This window comes from Phocoena sinus, chromosome 17 (genome assembly GCF_008692025.1).
Source record: "Phocoena sinus isolate mPhoSin1 chromosome 17, mPhoSin1.pri, whole genome shotgun sequence".
Classification (NCBI taxonomy): domain Eukaryota; kingdom Metazoa; phylum Chordata; class Mammalia; order Artiodactyla; family Phocoenidae; genus Phocoena; species Phocoena sinus.
This window is the reverse complement of record NC_045779.1, coordinates 18,445,282-18,468,325: the sequence shown is the minus strand read 5'-3', so window position 1 is coordinate 18,468,325 and position 23,044 is coordinate 18,445,282. Positions and strand designations below refer to the sequence as shown.

Genomic DNA, 23,044 nt, shown 5'->3' with positions numbered 1-23,044 from the left:
GGAAATGAGTGGAGAAATGGGAAGAATTTGTGGCTATTTTTACAACATAGCCACCTCTGCTTTTAGTGCTAGTAATTTTTAGCTCATCTAAGTTTCTTAATGCAAACCTTTACTTTCGTTTGAGCACTGAACTTAATAAATATAGAATCCCTGAAATTATATCATTATATTTTTGATATAATGCATATTTGATGACATGTATGTGTGACTATTGTATATCAGAACCTTACATTCAAAAGATAGCTTAATCTGATAGAAAGTTATACACGCTGGCCATATACCTCAAAAGTTACCTGACACTTTGAATTACATTTCATTAGCATCTCTACATTTTCACCCATATTACTGGCTTTTCCTAGTAAGGGAGTTCAATGACAGCACATTGTAATTAAGTAGCCAATATATAAATAATGAATAAAGGTTTAAGACAAAAAAAAATTCTATCCTTCCCAAAGGAGTTTTTTTTTTAACATCTTTATTGGAATATAATTGCTTTACAATGGTGTGTTAGTTTCTGCAGTTTCTGCTGTGTAACAAAGTGAATCAGCTATACGTCTACATATATCCCCTCCCTCTTGCGTCTCCCTCCCACCCTCCCTATCCCACCTCTCTAGGTGGTCACAAAGCACCGAGCTGATCTCCCTGTGCTGTGGCTGCTTCCCACTAGCTATCTATTTTACATTTGGTAGTATATATAAGTCCATGCCATTCTCTCACTTCGTCCCAGCATACCCTTCCCTCTCCCCGTGTCCTCAAGTCCATTCTCTATGTCTGCGTCTTTATTCCTGTCCTGCCCCTAGATTCTTCAGAACCATTTTTTTTTAGATTCCATATATATGTGTTAGTATACGGTATTTGTTTTTCTCTGACTTAACTTCACTCTGTGTGACAGTCTCTCGATCCATCCGCCTCACTACAAATAACTCAATTTCATTTATTTTTATTCCCCAAAGGAGTTTTATGACAAGGTACTATGGATGAGATATGCCACCCTACTTGAATCAGAGTATATTAAGGCCCATAATAAGCATGAGTTGTCTCCAACTCCACATGGTGGTGTCACCTTGCACCTCACAGCCTGCTCTACCCCACTGCCTCATGACACACATGTCAATCTTCTTCCTAGGACAAAATCCAGGGCTCAACTCAGGCACAAATAATAAAGTATATTGTTTTCATCAATGTACTGCATTTCTGACCCATAACGTGAGTTCGCCTTCTCTTTTCCTCTCTTCATTTTCATAATGTAATACACAATTAAAACAAAACTATTATCTCCACCCTAGAAATTATACTTCTTCACTTGGCTTGGAATCTACTACCCTACTTAGTAAAACACAGGTATTCTGGAAAATTAGAAAACTGAGACATTCTAGTATGACTAAGTAGAGAACAATAATATAAATGGGCCAAATATTTGGCATAAAATATGAAGACTATGTCTAAATACTAAGTTATTCACAGTATTAATTTGACTCTTCTGTCATTACCATAGTGCTTTTTCTTTCTGAGCAGACTATAGAGTGGTACATGCCCATGATGTTCCATGGTGTTCAAAATTGTTGCCTTTTGTTTGCAAACTTAGGGAAAATGAGATCAATTCGATTCTCATTTAGTTGGCTTTGTTCAATGTAAAACAGAAGTAGTACTCAATTTCTCGTTGATGATTAGAATAATGGCTAAGCTCACCAAGGCTAGAAATATGGATAGTAATTTGAATATTCATAATCCATGACTCGGTAAAAGGAAAAGAATTAGCTATATCAAAAATATACATAAATATCATAAAAAGAGTAGTATTTGAAACCCAGTGAACATGTAACAAAAGTATTTTGAAAAAATAAAAAAACTCTTGTGTTTACCATTTTCATGCTATATACCCTGTTAAGTGGCTGGCTGCAAAAGAACCCTGTTAATGATCAGGATCGATATGGTATTCTTTAAGCCACCATTCATTTTAACCATAAAATTATGTGTATTTAAATAAATCGAGAGTCAGTAACTTTTATGTTGCAAGGAAAATATGACATCCTATAGCTAAATATTTTGAACACCTAACTTCTGCTTATTTTACCTTAATTACGACATTATGCTTTGACATTAAATGGAAAACATAATCTGATTTATCAAAAAAGATTACAAAATTAGTACTTTCAGGACACATTTATTTTCCAATTAATTTCATTGATCTTACAGGCAGAATAGTATCTTGATCTATTACATTCAACAACACCAAAAAGTCTACAACTCTGGTGTCAATATCAATAATGACTAAAAATCGAGCAAGCAATTTACAACTATCTGCAGTTAAGGAAATTAGACCCAAAAGGCATGTAACAGCAATAACAATAAAATAGTATTTGTGTTAAGACATAAATAGCCAACATAAATTTAGTACCTCAGGCATTTTTCTAATTTATACAAATTTTGGAAATTGAGGAGCACACTGGCCAGTCCACCAATGATCATGAAAGAGAAAATACATAAATGTGCCTATTTTGCTAATAGTATATGTTCAGCACTTTAGCTTGACATTGTGTGGTACAGTTATCCCTTCCAAGCATTAGACGTCAATACTACATATGCCTCAAGCTCTTTTACAGATGAATGATCTGATGAAGATGCCCTCATTTCAGAAACTAAGGTCATTAATGTTTATCTTCACTTGTAACATTTCAGAAGACTTGCTGAACCTAAAGAAAGCCCAATTTCAGACTGCTGGGTGAACAGCGACACCTAGTGGTCATTTTACCCCTAAACAAATATCTTAAAAGTATAAACTCAAGGGTATCCATGAAACAAGTGAAATTGCCACAAATGCATCACCTTTAATAGCGACACAAGCCTATTTCCAATGAAACTGTATCTGAAAATCATAAATACTTTTAGTAGATTTTCTCTTGATCGGTAATAATACAAATTTAATGAAAAGCCAGCATTGGACTTCGAATCTTTATTCTTAATCAACAACCCTTATATAGGTAAATATCCTCCTTTGTAGATTTTTGTAAAAATCCAATTTCAATTTCTTCATGTCTGAGTTCTTGCTCATAAAAGGATGACATAAAGAACTCTGAAACACTCTGACCTACTGAATAATCAGTTTTGTGGCTCTTTTATGAATACATGGTTTGGAATGTCCCAGAAACAAATTCAGACAGTCTATACAACAATGCACTGAGGTTCAAAATCAAGACACTATAAAAGCTGCCACTCTGTTCATTATTATTGGATTGAGTTTACACTGGAGATTTTATTAGTTTTTTGGAAACAGAGAGTATCCAGTTCAACAATATTTTCTAACACAACTGATTCATGAATTATAGAATCATTTTACCATCAAAAAGTCATTGTTTAGTAGGTATGACTGTTTCCTGTTAATGAAAAAGTTGGTAGGTACATTCTTTGGCCATCTGCACAGCCCATCTGAGGCAGTCCAAGCAGGCTTCTGCTGTTCGCTGGAACCTTAGCTCACCATTCCCCATACATGCTTCCCGTCACACCTAACACTGCTCCCCACACCTTTCTGGCCAACTCCAGAGAAACTCCACCTTCCTGTCACCAGGAAAGATTCTTCCTGAGCACAAACTGTATCTTGCAGTTCCATTATTGTTCATGGGACACACAGGGTTTTTCCCTTCCAGATGGACTGAGGCACCCCCTACAGTGCCCAGACATACATGAAGGAATATAGGTGGAATCACTATCTATCGACTTATTTCATCTCCCCTAAATCGATTGCCAAGGATCAAGACTAGATTTTCTCCTTCCCTGTAACCTTTTAAGGCTTTGTTGATGACAATAAATAGATGCAAGGTTTAGACAACAGTTTTTGCATTAACACACCAGCCTCCCTAAATGCAGAATGAGCCTATTTAACACTCCCAGATCAACAAAATACCCACTCCCCAGCCACATGCCATGCTAGCAGTTACCTGGGACATTCACCTAAATGCCACCTGTGGGCACAAAAGGGCTGGAGAGACAAAGACTCCCAGTGACTGTTCACAACAGTCCACAGGAGTGATATCTCACAGGCACCTTCGAATTGGGGAACCATGAGGAAGTTTCAGAGTTTCATGTAAATGCTAGTCACACATGTTCCAGTAGGCATCTCATGCCCAAGTAGGTAATCAGTTAATTTTAATAAATTAGTGACTGTGATTTATGTGCATTTAAAATTAACACTAAGGTCACATTAGGTGCTATAAGTGTAAAGCCCAGGGTTTTCTCCAGCCAACTCTCCGCAGTAACTCCCCAGTCCTCTTTTTCCAAGGTCCTCAGTTACAGGAGGATGCATGGGCTGTAGCCACAAGTAGTCGAATATAATGTTTACTAAGGGGACAGGCAGCCATGAGTGGCATCGGAGGCACCTGGAAGTTGCATTCTATTGTCATCATTATATAGACTTCATTCTCTCTTTCCCCCTTCTCTGTCCCTTTGCCTCCCTTATTTCTGCCTAGAGCTAACAGTGAGAGTAGGAAGCACTGCTGTGCCCTGCTGCTATCTGAACTCCTGTGTTGAGTAACAAAGATGATTTCTGGATTCCAGGAGAAAATACTTCTAACTATTCAACACTCAACACACCCAGATAGTCTCAGATGAAGAGCTACGGGCAATCATAGGTTATTATTACTGTCTGCTCATAATAATAAACTTCTCCCCCAAAATAACCCAGAATTTGAACTGACATTTTGAGGGAAAGGTCTATTCTCTACCTGTCAGCATTCACATATCTTGACTTTGCACATGTTTTAAGGAGGAATTAGTTCAGATTTGCAAATAAGTCCTCTCAAAGTTACCAGCCCACAAAACCATCTTCATTGCCTCCTCTCCCTGCATAAACGAGCCAAAGAGTAAAGTAAATTATGCTTTTTACTAGCTGCCCAGGGTCATTCTTCACTGGGCCTGGAAGAGTGGAGAAGGGTCTAGTTGAATGGCTAGATGAGTTGCCGCCACCAGATCCCCACAAGCCTAGAAATAATTTGGTCTGGGTCTGAGCACTAATATCATGCTGCCAAGTCTCTTTCTGAAAAGCATAAAAGCAAAATATCCCATTCCTGCAAGAAAACCAACCACAAGGATGGTGCCAAGAACTTTTGGGGCCCTTTTCTTGGCCACCCGGAATGCGGTTGGCAACACCGCAGAGATTAATATATTGTTGACATGTCCTAAAACCTTGTTAAATGTTTTTCTCTTCAAGACACGCTCGTAATAGGTTTCCAAGTTCGGTCGCTTTCCATTTCCCCAGTTTCTCCTTGCAAACCCCAGGAACTTCAGTCGATGCAGTGTAACAGCAAGCGAGATGTCAGCCAAGGTGAAGGATTCCCCGCAGAGCCATGGCTGGCGGCCCTCTTCTAATTAGAGAAAGGGACATGGAGGATAAGGGGCAAGCACTGTTCAAATAGACTTTGGTGGGCATCTTTGGTCTTAGTCTTGACGGCAAGGGTGAGGGTAGCAAAAGATGAAGGCCATGGTACATTTTCTTGACAATACTTAGCAAGTAATTCTATGCTTTAAAAAAAAAAAAGTCCATGCAAATGTATCCCAAGCTAAGGGAGACTTGTTTGCCATCGGCACCTGGGTCCCTAGGTGCCACTAGAGCCACTTGAGCTCAAAGCCTGTCTATCATTTTGAGGAGTGGAGAGCCTCCAAGCCAAAGGAGTTAACAGATATTTCCTTCTGGGTTAAGAAAATGACAGGTGTACTTAAGGAAAATCCATATGTCACTCAGTAGTTGCCGCTTTTAGTTACTTATTTAGAAAGTCTCTATTGTGAAGCAAGTTTCAGGTAAAATCGTCTTTAACTTTGTTGTCAATCAGAATAGTGCAAATGGTCCATATGTCTGCACCTGGGCTTCATCGTGAAGCCAGGTTCACAGGTGCAGCCGGTGGATATGCACAGGCTGGCTGCACATATGCACAGGCTGGCTCCCATGTTATACTTTACTTCAATTTGCAGTTTTTCTCCCTGCCTAAGGAAAAAACTAGAGGGAGCGTTCAAGCAGGTACTCAGGTTATTCAACCAAACTAACTACTTTAATTAAAATTTGTGAAACAGGCCAGGTAGCATAACTTAAATTGTGCAGAAAAATTCTTCACCAGTTGTATTTCACATAGATGCAGAGTTACAGTTAGACACCTGGGTTTTGCTGAATTTGACACCTAGTATTGTTGCTATCATAATTTAAACTGCCCATGAGTGCTAACAATTAAAAACAGATTACAGAATGTTTTTGGTGAGACCTAAGAATGTTCCCGTAAATACTCCTGATGTCCAGAAAAAGAGAAAAAGGACACAAATGAGAACCTACCTGGGGTTTCTTCATTTCTTCTTTGCAACTCAGTTTCAACCTGATCCAAGACTTTCTCCAATTCATCAAGAATTTTCTTCAAATATTTGACATTGTCGTGGTCAAGGAGCTTTGACTAATCAACAAAAATAACTTATAGGTTATTTATGCCTGTAAAAGTAATCAGCGTAGAGCAGAGCAGATACAAACTCTTACAGAGTTGAAGCCTGTTTATTCTCGACAATGAGAAGAAATAGAATAACTTTGTTAAAGCAAAAGCAAACCTGACAGAAAATGCCCTGGCTGTGAAAATATCCCAGGGGTCAGACACACTGTTCACTGGCAACTCCTGTGGAACCAAATGATCAGAGAGGGCAAAGAATATGAGAGGCACAAAGAGACTCCTCTCGTGCCCAACTCCAGAACGGAACGTTGGCAGCTTTCAACAAATGAATAACTGAGGGCTCAGAGATGCGAGAGGAATCTGAATGCAGTGAGTTAAAGAGCAGGTAGAGGGCTTCCCTGGTGGCGCAGTGGTTGAGAGTCCGCCTGCTGATGCAGGGGACATGGGTTCGTGCCCCGGTCCGGGAAGATCCCACATGCCGCGGAGCGGCTGGGCCCGAGCCCACGTACCGCAAAAAAAAAAAAAAAAAAATAGAGCAGCTAGAGAGTAAGGAGTGCTGTGTGTGCAGGCGTTTCTCTTGAGAAGCTCACTTTTTTAGCTTATGTAGGATAAAGGAGGCTGGGAAGTAGAGGCAGGATTGGGAGTGCTGACGTTTGCTAGATTTTCAACATGGGAGAAGCTTTACACAGTTTGTTGGAGGAAAGAATCAGCAGAAAGAGAAAGGCTGACTCTAACCGATGAAGCAAAGACCTGCTCCTCAGGAGGCAGACACATCCAAATTGATTAACTCAAAACGGATTCAAGACTTGAAAGTAAGACCCGAAACCATAAAACTCCTAGAAGAAAACACAGGTGGTAAGCTCACTGACTTGGTCTTGGCAATGATTTTTTTTAATCTGACACCAGAAGCAAAAGCAACAAAAGCAAAAATAAACAAGTGTGACTACATTAAACTAAAAAGCTTCTTTCTGCACAGTAAAGGAACCCATCGACAAAACGAAAAGGCAACCTACTAAGTGGGATCAAATACTTAAAAATCATATATCTGGGCTAATATTCAAAATCTATAAAGAGCTCATATAACTCAATAGCAAACAAACAATCCAATTTAAAAATGGGCAGAAGATCTGGATAGACATTTTTCCAAAGAAGACATACAATGGCCAATAGGTACATGAAAAGGTGCTCAACATTGTAAATCATCAGGGAAAACAAATCAAGACCACAATAAGATATCAACTCACCCCTGTTAGAATGGCTATTATCAAAAAGTCAAGAAATCACAAGTGTTGACAAGGATGTGGAGAATGGGGAACACTTGTGTTCTGTTGGTGGGAATGTAAATTGGTGCAGCCACCATGGAAAATAGTATGGAGGTTCCTCAAAAAATTAAAAATAGAACTAACATATAATCTAGCAATTCTACTTCTGGGTATTTAGCCAAAAAAAAACGAAAACACTAACTCGAAAGATATCTGCACTCCTATGTTCATTGCAATATTATTTACAATAGCCAAAACATGGAAACAACCTAAGTGTTCATCAATAGATGAAGGGATTAAAAAATTGTGATTGGTGTATATAGAATGGAATATTTTTCAGCTATTAAAAGACTGAAATTTTGCCATTTGCAACAATGTGGATGGACCTTGAGGGCATTACGCTAAGTGAAATAAGTCAAGGAGAGAAAGACAAATCCCATATGATCTCTCTTATTGGTGGAATCTAAAAACAAATAACCAAGCTCATAGATGCAGAGAACAGACTGGTGGTTGCCAGAGGCAGTGGGGTGAGGGGTTGGAGAAATGGGTGAAGGGGATCAAAAGGTACAAAGGAAAAAAACTGAAAGGTATGTAGGGTATATATATTAAAAAAAAAAAAAAAAAACTCGCCGGTAGCTTTATTGGTATAAAAAAGTCATAGACAGAGGTCTAGCTGCCTCAAAGTGGAAAAATACCTGAAATGACAGATTCCTACAATATTTTATTAACTTGCTTTTACATTTTATAAGTTTCCTTGGCAACCAGCATGAGCGATGACTGCTTTTTAAGCAATTGTCGTTAGGTCTGAATATCAAATCTAATAAAGAAAAATTCTTTCTAAAAGCAGAGCATAAGCCGAAGGTAACATGTGTTCTGGTGACTTGCGATATTTCATAGAATATGTTCTAAAAAATAGTGATACTGTACAAAAGGTAGAACATTTAATACAAACAGCGGATGTCAGTTGAGGACAGCCCGGTTTACTTACCTGAAGTCGCTTCTGTTTTGCAATGTACGCCTCTTGTAAATCTGGGTTTTCTTCGGCAAGTTTTTTCAGTTCAGACTCTGTGTTACCAATTTGACCTGATGACAAAATCATTTTTGAAACAGAAAATTATTTCCTCCCTTCCATAAAAGAAACAAAGAAAAGCAGGGAAACTCAATGGTAAGAGCATAAGCCCTGGGGGTCATGCCCTTCCTCTGCCTCAGACTCCCTCTCTGTGTGCCTCAGTTTCCTCACTTTTAAAATGGAGCTATCCGGTGCTTTGTGACCACCTAGAGGGGTAGGATAGGAAGGGTGGGAGGGAGAAACAAGAAGGAGGAGATATGGGGATATATGTATATGTATAGCTGATTCACTTTGTTATATAGCAGAAACTAACACACCATTGTAAAGCAATTATACTCCAATAAAGATGTTAAAAAAAAAAACTACAAAGTCTACATAAATAAATACTGCACTCTGTTAAAAGAAAAAAAGTTTAATGCATGAGACCCCCTATGCACACACGTTGTCTCTCTCTCTCTCTCTCTCTTTCTCTCTCACACACACACACACACACACACACACACACACGCACACACACACAAACACACACACACTGGAGCAACAAGTTGTTCTTTTCTTCCTAGTGACTCTGCTCTTTTTCTTAAGATCCTCTCTCACTTGTAACATTCTGACTTTCCTGAACTATAAGGGTGACCTTTCAGCTATTATATTACTAAGAAGAATGAATCAGGAAAAGAAGAAAACTAAACACCCGTCTTGATCCTATCATTATCCTCTTAAAAGGGCGATTCTACCTCTACATTGTTCCTCTGCATCAAAGGACCCTGCCGCTTATCTCAGTAGGTGGGAGCTGCTAAAGTGAAAGACAGGTAGAACCTTGTCATGGCAAAGCTGATTAACAATTCCCAGGAAATAAAAATAGAATCTGGGTAAATAAATAAATAAATAATATAATAAAATGGAGCTCTCAGAGTATCTGCCACACAGGCTGAGAATGAAACGGGAGGCACCGTGGAAAAGCATTGAACGCAAAGCCCAGCACATAAGTGCTTGAACAGGTTAGTTCTACCTTTCAGTACCTTCCAAGTTTTCTGTAATAAATTTCTATGGAAAGGGAAGGGAAAAGCCTTATTTAGAGAAATATTTACTCTAGGGAAATATAGTCAGAATACTTGTTTCAAATCATATAATGAGTATTTCTGAGGAGAAGGCGGAGGAACAAGAGGAAGGTGAGAAGCTGGAAGAGGGAGGAGAAAAATGGAAGGAGGGAGAGCAGGGCAGGTAAGGCAAGAGGAGAGGAGTAAGGAGGAGGGGGTCGAAAAGAAAGTAAAGTAGCGTCAGTAAGAGAACTGTAAAGGCGAGGTATGATGCAACAGAAAGAACGCGCTTTCTGGAATTGAAGCTCTGGGTGTGAGTGTTCCTGGTCAAAACCCCCAGTCTGATCACAGCCCCCTTCCCTTTCCAATCCCCTGGGCCATGGAGCACACCTCCTCACCTTAATTAGTTGTTTGTATCTTTGTATCCCACGCACTGACCCTTCCCTATCCTCAGGGCAGAAGGAAGGAGAGAGCTGGAGGTCACAGCTCAACCTCAGTGAATCTCCGATAACTAAACTCAGAGGAAGAGTAATGGCTACACAGCCTGTAGCCCAGCTCTTCACATAATGAAACAAAAATTAAGGACCAGAAATGTGAACTCAGTCGCCCATAACTCCCAGCAGATCCCAGCTTTCCTTATTTCCTAGTCCATTTGTCCATGAGAACATGTTACGTTCTCTACTTTTCCACAGGCCACTCTTCTGAGTTTTATTTAAGCTTGGCCCTCAAGGCCAAGAGCTGGAAAATCAGGTCCTGTAGACAATAAATGTCCAGCTGAACAGCTGAAGCACAGATTCATCTGACTGGTGCGTGGATCGATATATAACATGCACGTCCATGAAGCAGACTCAACAACCCTGCCCCCAAGTCTTCCTGAGGTGTGCTAGGTCTCAAAAATGAATTAAAAGAAACTTGAGACAGAATTCCAGGTCTTTAAGATCTTTACATACTGCGAATCCTTGTTGTTGCATAAGCTGGGATCATGGAGTCCACAGTTAGCTCAGGATGTAAAATGCAGCCGTGTGTATAGGCATCCATGGGCAAGGAGTCAAGCAGTTCTCGATAATGTTGTACCCGTGGGTAATACATGCTTCCTTTATCAGGCATTAACCTGGGTGTTTTTTCTAAAATACACACACAAACACATACACAAACATTGAAGGAAAAGTTACAAACAAGACGTTACATCCAAAAGCAAGAAACAAAAAACTCCAGCCCCTCTATATTAACATTTTCAGTATTATATGAAGGGATTTAAAGGATGATATCTCTCCAGCCCAGACATTCAAAATTTGAATTGGACTGAGGTACCAGACCAGATTCCCAAATCACGATCACACTTCTCCACCTTGCAAATCACTACTCTCAAGGTCTAGTTTTTTATGCCAACTCCACTGAGGAAATTTTCCCAACCTTCCACAACTACCAACATCTGACTAAGTCAAGTGTGCCTTCCTCTGTACATGCAAAATACTCTGTACATACTCCATTATAGCCCTTATCACCTTAATTAGTTTGTATCTTTTTGCCCCATAAACCCCTTCAGGGCAAGGAATGTATGATCCGGAGTCTAGCATAGTGTCTCATACATTTTAGGCCCTTGGTAAATGTTGGTTAAGTGAATGAAGGCTCATTATGGAAAGATGATCAGGGACTACACCTTCCCAGGTTCCAGTTAATACCAAGAGTGAGCCCATTGATGCTATGCGAATGGGAATTGATAATCTTCGTGGAATTCACCAGCAATTTCTAATATTTTATCTCTGGAAAGTGGGCTCTACATAAATCTTCATTTGCTGGTTAAACTCTAAACTATAGACTCCTTAAAGGCAGGGACGATGTATTGTTCTTTGTTGAATCCCAGTGCCCAATATAATGTTTGGCTCATAGTAGGTGTTGAATAAATTTCAATTAATGAATTAATATATTCCCAAATTGCTAGTTATTATAGAATATTTGAGCTGCAGAAGCTCTGTAGCAATTAATGAGGACACTGAGATATATAGGCTGAGACATTCTCCCAAGATCCCACAGCTAATTAGAGGCAGACCAAGAACCAAAGTCATTAACTCCTAATGCAATGCTCTGTTTTATTATATCATTGTAACATCTTCAAAGGGTTTACTTCTCAGACACTATTCAAGAAGAATAAAAATGAACCATGTGATCCAAAGGTCAGGGCTAAGTCCCTACAGAATCTATTCCCACTTCTGACTCTCAGACTTCCCCTAAAAAAAAAATGCCAACAAGCTTATTAATCTAACAGGTGAAAAGAATGACCTCAACTCTACTCATTTATTTTTTGCTTATTCACTTACTCATTTAGTTTGAGTTATTTATTTAATGTGGAATCCTTTTGAGCATCACACGCTCATTCGTAAGCGTTGACAATTCAGAGTTGGTTGGAGAGTAAGATTTCAGGCAAGATCTCATAATGCCAGACCAAGTAGTATAAGATTTTAAGCCAACAGGCTATTTCTGACTCTCTAAGAAAAAAGAATATGGATTACTCCTCAAACCAGTGGGCAAATGTCTAATTCCCTGCTGGGAGTCCAATTCTGAAGTCTGCATTAGAATGACCAAGAATGAAGGGTCAGCTACATTCTTCAGCTACATTCTGGTCGTCAACTGTGAATTTGCCCACTAGAGCACACTTCCTTGCTGACTTTTCAGGATCTCAGAATATCACCAGGATCCCAACCAACGCATGGTAAACATTCCCATGAGGATAACAGACTGGAGGCCTTCTAAGGTCCTTGAAATTCTAAAGAGTTCTCAACCTTTTGTGTGCCACTGACCTCTTCTCAAAATAATGTTCTTAAATGCATAAAATACAAGACATAGGATTGCAAAGGAAATTGATTATATTAAAATAAACTATCAAAGTAATTTTAAATTATAAAATACTAATATGAGTGTCTTTTTATTAATACACTAACAAAAGCTAGCAGCAGGTCTAATAACTACCATAATTTCAAAGTAGTGATGGGCATAAGTGATATTTTAAGATATCTGCAATAACTTGATATGCCATGAACACATCACAGTCACATGAACATACGAACAAAGTCACAGGCACTCCTGATATTGCTTTGGATTATGCCTACATTGGAAATGAAAGGAAATGATAAATTTCTGTTTGAAATTAGTGAAAAATAAAGATGTAATTTTTTCCCCTCTAAGATATCAAATGTCCTGAATTCTATTCACAGATCACTAGCGGTAAAAGTTCTCAAAGTATGGTCTAAAAACCCCTGGGCTTCCTGAAGACACTCTCAGGGGGTCTACAAGTCAAAGCTATTTTTATAGTAATACTAAGATGTTAATTGCTTTTTCACTCTTATTCTCTCTTGAGTGTACGATGGTATTTTCCAGAGCCTATACAACATGTGATAACTCCATCACTCTGGCATTAATGGAATGTGGGGTTGTATATTCTTGTATTTTAAACTATTCTCAATTTTAATTTCTAGTTTGATAGATATTGATAGATAGAATACATAAACAAAAGCTTTCAAATGTCCTCCTTAACTTTTAAGACAAAGGGGCCTTGAAACCAAAATGTTTAAGGACCACTGTTCTGGGGGGTCCAAGAACCACAGGTTAATAACCATAAATGATACGGCATTTTAAAATGCCTCTCAAGTGGGTAAATTTATAGCTACTGGCTCTGGCTGCTTTCTTGTGCCAGGTCGGGGGTTTGTCTTCAGAAGAGCATACGACTTCCTTCCTGGGCAAGAGAATAAAAGCAGGAAAAACAGCATCCAATTGCTTTCTGGCGAAGGTCCATCTGGCCAAGTCTGAATCCAAAGATTTGAATGCACGAAAGTAATCTTCTACTCAGTGCTCCATTACTATATAACTATCTCCTAAAACACTTTGTCAGGCAGAAAATCAGATACCCACTGAACCCACGTTCTTTTCCAAGCTCACTTTCTCTCTTCAAGGACACCCTGTCCAGTATCACACATCCAATGTGCCACCAGCACACAAAAGTGTCCAGCGCCTCTGGAAAGAGAGTTTTTCAAAAGACAACTGGGAATTTCCTTTGAATTATACAGAAAATCTTCCCTCGCATTCTCATTTTATTTTCCAGTCCTTCCATAAAGCATTTTTGTTACGATACTAAAAAGAGAAAATCTTTTCTTGGTATTCTACCTCAATCAGGAGTGAGAAAGCAATAGAAGGGTTACAGGGTTTGAGAAGCAGGCAATAAGAATAATTCTGGGAACTCTTCATTGGGGTGGAAGGTTGCAGTAGTGGAAGCCAGGATCAGTGACTAAGCTGGAAGAATAAATAAGTACATTGGCATAAGACCTGACGTTGTAGAAGTGAGTAGGGACAAAGGTAGGTCTTGTACTGCACCTAAATTTAGGCAGCAAATTAGAAACAGGCAGATGGACATAAAGCAGAAAGATGTGATAAACAACAGAGAGAAAACAAAAGAACAAAATTCTAAATCAGAAAGAAACAATAAAAGCATTCTGTAACCATTTAATGGGGACCAACAGCTCCATATATTCTCAAGTCCCTGTACTGTTGGGTAGAATAACAATGGCCCTGAGCCATTAAAAAAATTACATTCAGTTTCCCCAAGAGCAAAAACTAAAAAGAATCTAGGGGCTTAAAGGCATACGTTTTAATTATTTTCCTAAATTGGCTGCTTTGATTTCCTACACTCCCCAGTGATGGCAGATAAAGGAGGCATTATTATGGCTATTTTCTAGAAAGATAGCCCCTAGGTCTATTTGAATAATTGTCAGGTCTTCCTTCAATGAGAATAGATTAGACTTCATTTCTATCTCTATCCCTTTGCCGATTTTTTATTTTACTTAGATCACTTAGTGATGACATTGGTACGTAAGATAATATGCAGCATGTAGCTGAACAAAATTGTACCCTGCAACTGGTCATACACCAGGCTATTAAAAATATAATAATGGTAAACAATTAAATTATGACCTGAAGCAAAAGATATGGTTACAAACTGACTACAATTCAAGGCTGCCATAACTTCAGAGCTAGGAAGATCAAATCTAAACACAGATGAGAAAAAACACGATGTCAAATTACACAAGTTCATTACGCACATCCAGAATTTTCTGAGACAGAGCCAGATTTGTAGCAAGATAGTCAATACATTTTATACCTTAAATGTTTAACTACTTTTTAATTGGTAGTATATTTAAAACTTTTATAGGAACATTCATAATTGGGGGGCAAAAATTCCTAGATCAGATAGTTTGTTCCAATTATTGTATACACATAATATAGAACCAGGACTTCTGTAATTTTAACACCCCGTCCTGTTCCCTAAAATTGAACAAATCAGAGAAAGTTTTTTTTTAATTACTTTTTTAAACCACTTTTATTGGCATAATCATGAGTTTTAAAGACTCATTTTCTTTTCCTTACCATATACCATATTTTCTCTGCACTCAGTTACAATACTTTGTGCTAACCTGCAATTTCAGTAGATGTGCGAAAAAGTGTATAATGTTATTCAACTATATATGAGACCCTTTTAGTAACAGATACAAAATTATTTATTCTATGACCTTAACAATAATTGAAAATTCCTTACATAAATAACTATATTTTTAATATAACAGTAATTTCAGAATGAATATTATCTTTAAAATCTGAGTTGATTTTCAATATATATTGATAAAACTATATTTATAAAATAAATTTATATTTCCTAATCAGACTTAGTATGTGATACTTTAATATATACCAGAATAGTTGGATTATTTCCAAACCAAATTCTTTTCCTAAGAATACTTAAAATGATATATCTAGACATAAGACATGGGACATAGTCTTCAGAGAACTGTTATAAAATATATTAAATTACCAAAATTCAATATTCACCATATGACATCCTTGATTCCAGGTTACCACTGATTGGCAGTAATAAACAGTATATATTCTAGTATTTTGTAGTTATTTCATGCTCTCTTTTTTTTTTTTACTTCTAAAAATCTGAATTTAATTGGGATGCCAGATTCCTAGCGATTTACATTTTTAATTTTCCAGATAATCTGGAGATTACATGCTCACTTTTTTTTATTATTTGGTGGCCAAGCTACAGTTCACTAAAAGAGATTATGATATACCAAAAGGATGTAAATATGTAAATACTGATTATACAGAAAGGTTGAGAAAGGTGTACAGGTCAGCAAGCCATCATTTTTAGTACAATCCCCAGTTGATAGACTAATAAAGGATAGCAAATAAGAGCAAAGGAGATGCCAGTTGACTACACTCTGTTCTTTAGATGAATGGATACACTTAATTAAAGTCTCTTATATAACCGTGGGCAACTATACACCTCATGAAATCCATTCACTCATTATCATTCTAATTTGTCACCTTTCCTCAAAGTTCCATCCATAATTGGTCAAAATGCTGCATGTTCCAACCAGTTCAAATATAGCAGGTCACAATTTGCCATGTTCTAGACAGAATCTATACTTTTGAAACAACTTGAAATCACACTAGTCTTTTATTTCAATGTTGGCTTTTGTTGGTAACTTATTAGCAGGCCAGGTCTCCCATCCTTCATTAATGCAGCTGATTTTTTAAAACAAAATTCATATACTACTTTTAGCCTTGTTAAACTTTATCTTAGTTATTGTTCCATTTTATTGTTCCATGAGAAGCATTTCATAAGCCAGTCATCATTTTAACTATCACAGCTTACACATCCGCAAGTATAATAGTGTTTCTTAGATGTCTTTATTCAAATCATTTATGGAATTGTTAGACTCAGTCAGAGAATAGAAGCCTAAAAGAACACCAGTAGAGATCCCTGTCCAGGCTGATATCTGTTTTCAATAACTCATTCATTTCAATCATTCAAAAGTATTTATTGGGCTTCCCTGGTGGCGCAGTGGCTGAGAGTCCGCCTGCCGATGCAGGGGACACGGGTTCGTGCCCTGGTCCGGGAAGATCCCACATGCCGCGGAGCAGCTGGGCCCGTGAGCCATGGCCGCTTGGGCCTGCGCGTCCGGAGCCTGTGCTCCGCAACAGGAGAGGCCACAACAGTGAGAGGCCCGCATACCGCAAAAAAAAAAAAAAAAAGTATTTCTTAAGCTCCCATTAAAGAACGTCACCATACCAGGCACTGGGAATACAGTTGTTAATGAAACAGACACTGTCTCTGACCTCGCGGTGCTTACAGTGGTCTACAAGTAATTGAAATAATTAAAGTGTGATAAAATTATCATAGGATAAGTGAAATGAGAAAATATAGCTAAACAAGTAACATGGTATAAGAAATTCATAAATGAACATTCTTCATTATGGTGGTTTATTCGTCGGAAAATGTGCATTACTTTCATCTAGCCATATATGCTCCTTCATTCCACAGGGATATCATATGACTTAACATCAAATGCTCCGCTTAAATCAAGAGACACTGTATGTAGAACTATGCCCAGCACCTAATAGATTCACTTTTTAAAGTGTTAAAGACATTCTCCAGTAATGTAAAACTTAAGCTGTTTCCTTTTCATCGAGATACTCAAAAAATATATACTTTAAATTTTTTTGACAACACATTCTAGAACTCTGCCACACTTAAAGACAGTAATTTATAGCACTGCTTAAAGCTTAAGCAATTATTTAATGCACAGTAATTTGTAGTAGTGCTTCTCAAACTTTTATGTATATATGAATCACTTGGGAATCTTGTTAAAATGCAGATTCTGATCCAAGAGACTTGCAGTAGAGTCTAGAATTCTGCATTTCTAACAAGCTCCAAGGTGATACCGATGCTACTGGTCCATGGAATACGTGTTAAGTAGCAAGGATTAGAATTCAGCCTCCCCTCTCGTTAACAATTGGGATAACATTTGTCTCTCTCTTGTCTGGCCCTTTTCCTAATCTCCATGAGTTCTTAATGATAAATACAAATTATCTCAATGATCACTGTGATAATGCTTACATGTTTGTTTTTTATTTTAACACTTTGACACAACTTCATCTGGAGACTAGACGCCTGCATTTATATAACTGTTTTCTTACTGTCTTCATAGCTACCATGGGTTTTAGTTCCCTTAATCTTAATCTTCCTTTACCCTTTCCAGTTGAATGACTACTCTCCTTGGGAAACGGGAAAGAGTGAAATAAGAGTTGATTGGACTTGCTTTATCTCTGCAACTGATAAAACGATATCACCTAATCCAAGAGGACAAACTGAAAAGTCAAGTCACCAAAGGATATGCAACCAGTTTGTGATAGCTTCAGATTAAGAGCTAGAATTCTCGATTGTCTACTTATTCTATTGGTACAACCAGAATTAAAGTCCTTAGTTTCCATATTTTCCTCTTGATGTTTAGCCCACAGTACCTTCTCCTCTGATTCAATAAATAGTAGTAAGAAAAGGTCAGTATTCACCTTGAGTAGGACTCTGAATGCATTTCAGTTTTGCTATTATATAGTCAAAGAAAAAGCCTAAAAGAAATTTGATGAAGCCTAATAATCATTAACATTACTATACTGTAAAGTAATACTGTATATTACTGAATATCTTACAAGAGAGATAATGTCACGAAGAGGAGGAGAATGGTAGTAATAGTGGTTCAAGGGATGCTAACAAAAGATTTAAACATGATTTTCATTTGCTACATCCTTTTAAAGTTTTTGATGATTTAAAGTAGAATTCTTATGCAATTATTTTGTCTTATTCACATTATTATAATCACTTCTCCCAAGAAATACAAATTATTATTCAACAGACTTGTCCATTTCCAAAAAGCTCAAGATGGAGAAAAATGGTCTTAAATCAATTAGCCCCCATTTTCTGTGCAGTCCCCAGCATTTAGACTTATAAGGAATAGCAAGTAATGATGGATGGAAAAGCAGTTTAGATCAGTGGCCACCTCCAATCAAAATCTCAGGGAACTAAACACTTGGGTTAAGAATAAGGAAAGCCCACTGCTAATCTAATTCCCTGGGGTAAACTCCCCCGAGCCCCCATTTAGGTCCTATACCTATCTTTCTTCTAAGTACCTCAGACTTTTTGGGGCCTTATAATTTCCTTTCTCAGCTTCCAGTAATTTGGGGTTATATTCTGGTTTTATCTTGCCCAATTAACATCAACATAACTGGTGGCAGATGAAGAGTAACTGGATCTTGTCGTGCAACTTCTTTTTCAGAAGAGTACTTAGCTAAGAGCCCTCTGTTCTGCTCTCAGTTCTGTCGGTGATCAGCTGTGTAATCCTGGGCAAATATTGAAGCTACAGTTTACCTCAAAGGCTTGTTATTAGGAAGAAGCAAGACAATGTGTAAGTGGCAATGACTATGAGAGATGGTCCATGTAATAGGAAGGTTCGGATTTGAAAGGCTTGCGTTCCAGCCCTAATCTGCCATAAAATAGCTGTTACCTTAGGCAACCACTCTGTTTCTCCTTCCTCATGTACAAAAGGGGAATAATTAGTCTACCATGCCTATCTCAGGTTGCTTTTTTTTGAAGACTGACTAGAACAGAAATTATAAAATGTCTGACACAAAACAGGCTATCAGTAAATGATTATTACTTAAAATCACTGTACAAATTTGAGCCCTATAATTCTTCACAAAAGATATAAAAATTCAAACCATACAGACGTAACAAGAGCAAAGATCTCCAAGTATACCAACATTCTAATCTCCCTCGCCTAAGATTTATTCCTTTTTCCCTCTTATTGTTTTTAAGGTAGAACCATTTAGTAGACTAAATGAAACTGATTTTCCTTTCATACTGTTCATTTAAAATCAATATTATGAATTTGACTTCAAGGCTAATAAATCACCACCACAAACCATACACCTGCAGGGTTTTTTTGCAAGTGTATTTAAAAGGAAAGTTCCAACATTAAAATTGGTAGTTTACGTGAAACCTTTTCAATGGAGTTACAATGGCTTTTACAAAATATATGCTATTGACCCATTTTATATTTGTGTGCTTATGGAAATGGAAAAGGTTGTTGGCACTAAACCACCATCATGAAACCAAAAAGAGGGGAGGAAGGGAGGAAATAGGAAGGAGGGAAGGAAGGAAGGGGGAAAGGAAGGGAGGGAAGGAAGGAAGACATATATTTGTGTTGAAAGTAAATCACAAATAGCCTTAACATTACCATCCAGGAAAGTCTGTTCAAGATAATCAATGATCTGAGTGGCCTCACAAATAATGTTTTCCCCGTGGATAAGGACGGGCACTTCTCCAGTTGAGTTCAAACGCATAAACCAGGGCTCATTGTGCTCACTCAGGGGCAGACTTACATCATGTTCCTCGCACTTCAATGCCTTTTCAGCAATTACCAAGCGCACCTGGAAGAGTTCACACTGGTTACCACAACGCGTGGAGGCTTTTAATTAAATGACATCCCTGGATACCACCAAGCAGCTCTTTTGTGCTTCCCTGAGTTATTAATATTTTCAACATTCTTTTCAACTATTCCTATTCCTGGAATTAACAAGTGAGATATATTCTAGCGTCTTCCTCTTATAAGTGAGGAAAGATAATTAAGTAATGAAAAGGATTCTGGCTATATTCAGAATCACTACTACTTTCCCGGTGTCCTAAACCTTACGATGTGTCCTCCCCATAATAAGGAACTGAAACAGATAGGCTAGGCCTGTTGAAGAGAGTGAATGCGACCAAGAGTAAAAGAAGGAACCCTAGACGATGTGGTTGCAGGAAGGCGCTTCCCTCTGCCTCGATCTCCACGGCCCCGGAGACAAGGCCTCCCGCCCAAATACCGAAAGCGATGCTTTTTTGTTGCATTTCACGACTGGTAGTGCCTTTGCACCTCAGACTGATGCTCCCTGCTCACCTACAAGGCGCACCCCCGCTCCTCAGGGAGCGCCCGCCGGGGTTAGGGCGTCGGAGGCCTATTTCTAAGTGGGCCGGCTTACCGGAGCAACACCCAGAGGGAGCTGTCCCGGTGCTGAAACCCGATCCGCACCGCCCGCCCGGCTGAGGCCTTTACCTTTTGAGAGCTGAAAGAATGCGTCCAGTGGTACAAAATGAGTTTAACCTCCGCGTCCGACTTGCCTTCCGCCATCAATGGCGCTCCCCCTCTCTGCTCGTCCTGCCTCCGGGCCATTTAGGGGACGCGCGAGCGCGGGAGGGCCTCGCCTGTCCGCCCTTTACTTCTCCCAGCCACAGCGCCCTGCAAAGCGCCCTTAGCTTTGCCAGGATGCCACCCGATGCTCCGAGAAAGAAGAGTTCGCGCAGATGAACGAACAGACCGCTGGGAAGTGTAGTTTCGTGGGCGAGAAAGCTGCGGGGGCGGGGGGCGGGGGGAGTCTGCGCACAGAAGTCACCTGGGAGGTGCAATTGGACGTTTTTTAGGGAAAACGATCTCAAATATGAGTCCCTGATTATTTAAGATGAGTAATGGAAATACTGATTGCAAATTATTCATCGGTTTTGTAGATGGAGTAGAGGTTGCTCAGGCATAAAAGCATCAATTTCCCAAGATACTTAGGGGTCCTCTTGGAGAGTCTGTGCCTTTGGTGGAAAGGAAGTTCCCGGTTTACAGACAAAACAACAGGATAAAGATTTATGAGTTTTCATTAGAAGATGCTATTATGCGGTCATGTAATAACAACAACAATAGTAAATCTCATAAACAATGGCGAATTAAAATAGCCTAGTTAAACACAGAAAATATTTTGCCCATTTAAAAATTTTTTTAAACTTATTTTATTGCAATATAATAAAATATTTATATTATAAATATTAAAACAAGTATAGTTGATTTACAATGTTGTGTTAGTTTCAGGTGTACAGCAAAGTGATTCAGTTACACACATATATATATGTATTCTTTTTCATATTATTTTCCATTATGGTTTATTACAGGATATTGAATATAGTTCCCTGTGCTATACAGTAGGACCTTGCTGTTTATCCATTCTATATATAATAGTTTGCATCTGCTAATTAAACACAGAATTTTTAGAGCAGAACGACTTGGGTTCATTTCCTAGTTTTTCAATTTTCACAATTTTTGAAGTAGAGATAATTCTATTTCCCCCCATAAGGTTTTTGTGAGAAATAAATAACTAAATACAATGTTAAGCACTCAGAACAGCCTAGCATGTTGTAGACACTCCAGATTATGTACAAGTTCAGCTGCCTTATAAACATTCTCTTTATAATCATGGCCAAAATCATAATTTTATGCTAATCTAGTTGTTACTTTTCACCTCTCAAAATTTAACGTAATAGTAAATTAGCAAAATTTCTCTTTCAGTAAATATGTATTAATATGACCACGAAATGAATGCTTGTATAATTCATCCAGCAAATGTTTATTGAGTACCTACTGTGTTCCAAGCATTGTACTGGGCCCTGGTAATACAAAGTTGTATAAGACCTGATACCTGGCACCCAAGATATGTCTGGTGGCAGAGACAACAAAATAAACAGACAACCACGGTGGAGATGAGAACTCTCAGTCTTAGAGTAAACACAGGTACTAAGAGAAAAGAGAGGTAGGCATCCAACTCAGGTCAAAAAAGGCCCCCTAGAAGAGACAAAATTCTCATGAGGTCCTTCCTGCCTTTTACAACACTTTATTTGTTGCTCTCTCTAATTCTTGTATAATTTTTAAAGATTTTTATAGTGTCTCTTTATACCCTTAATTCAAATGCTACAGCAGAAGTGATCCTTACCAAATTTGTTTTCTATCGGTTCACTCTTCTGAATAGAAGAGGAAAAAGCAAAATTGTGACATCAATCAGAGTGGGGTTTAAATTCTAGCTCCACCCTTAACCTGACCTCTCCTGAGCCTTCACTTCATCATGCGCAACATATAGGCGTATAAAAATATATGATTGACATGGGCATTCGGTGAGGGACTGTGTATAAAGCACTTAGCACATTGCCTGAAAAACAGCAGTTGATGAAAGTATATGTGGAAAAGCCCCTCCGTGATTTTAACAGGGCATCATATCACACTTGCTGCTCTCTCTTTAGGCCTCAGAATGTTTACAACTACTGTATAATCCTCCTCTCCCATTCCTTTTCACAAGAACTTCATTTTTAATTCCCTAACTTCAGATTCCAAATGTATACTATCCATTCCCTTCCTTAATGTGCTCGATCACCTCAATATCTGAATAAACCCAATATTCTTGTTAGGTCCTCTGTCACTTGCAGCTGAAAGAGTCCTGAAAATAAAGCCCGGGTCTATCAAACACTGAGTACTTTCTCCACCACATATTCCCAGCAGCCAAGCCATATAGGAATCAATGAATTGA

At 38.4% G+C, this 23,044-nt stretch overlaps 1 protein-coding gene across 4 annotated transcripts; it reads right to left on the bottom strand.

Annotated features, from left to right (window-relative positions):
- Positions 1 to 2,167: 2,167 nt before the first annotated feature.
- GDAP1 (ganglioside induced differentiation associated protein 1) lies at positions 2,168 to 20,953 on the bottom strand. Of its 4 annotated transcripts, none has more exons than XM_032609962.1 (6): positions 20,764 to 20,953; positions 19,909 to 20,101; positions 10,735 to 10,908; positions 8,667 to 8,761; positions 6,314 to 6,428; positions 2,168 to 5,357 (listed from the first exon to the last, which is right to left on the bottom strand). In XM_032609962.1, exons 1-6 carry the CDS (start codon positions 20,878 to 20,880, stop codon positions 4,975 to 4,977), a joined length of 1,077 nt encoding a protein of 358 aa, XP_032465853.1. In that variant the 5' UTR covers positions 20,881 to 20,953; the 3' UTR covers positions 2,168 to 4,974. The 4 variants fall into 4 exon arrangements, with proteins under 4 accessions (XP_032465853.1, XP_032465854.1, XP_032465855.1 ...); XM_032609963.1 differs by having other exon boundaries at positions 4,775 to 5,343; positions 6,300 to 6,428; XM_032609964.1 differs by lacking the exon at positions 10,735 to 10,908 and having other exon boundaries at positions 4,775 to 5,357.
- Positions 20,954 to 23,044: the final 2,091 nt, after the last annotated feature.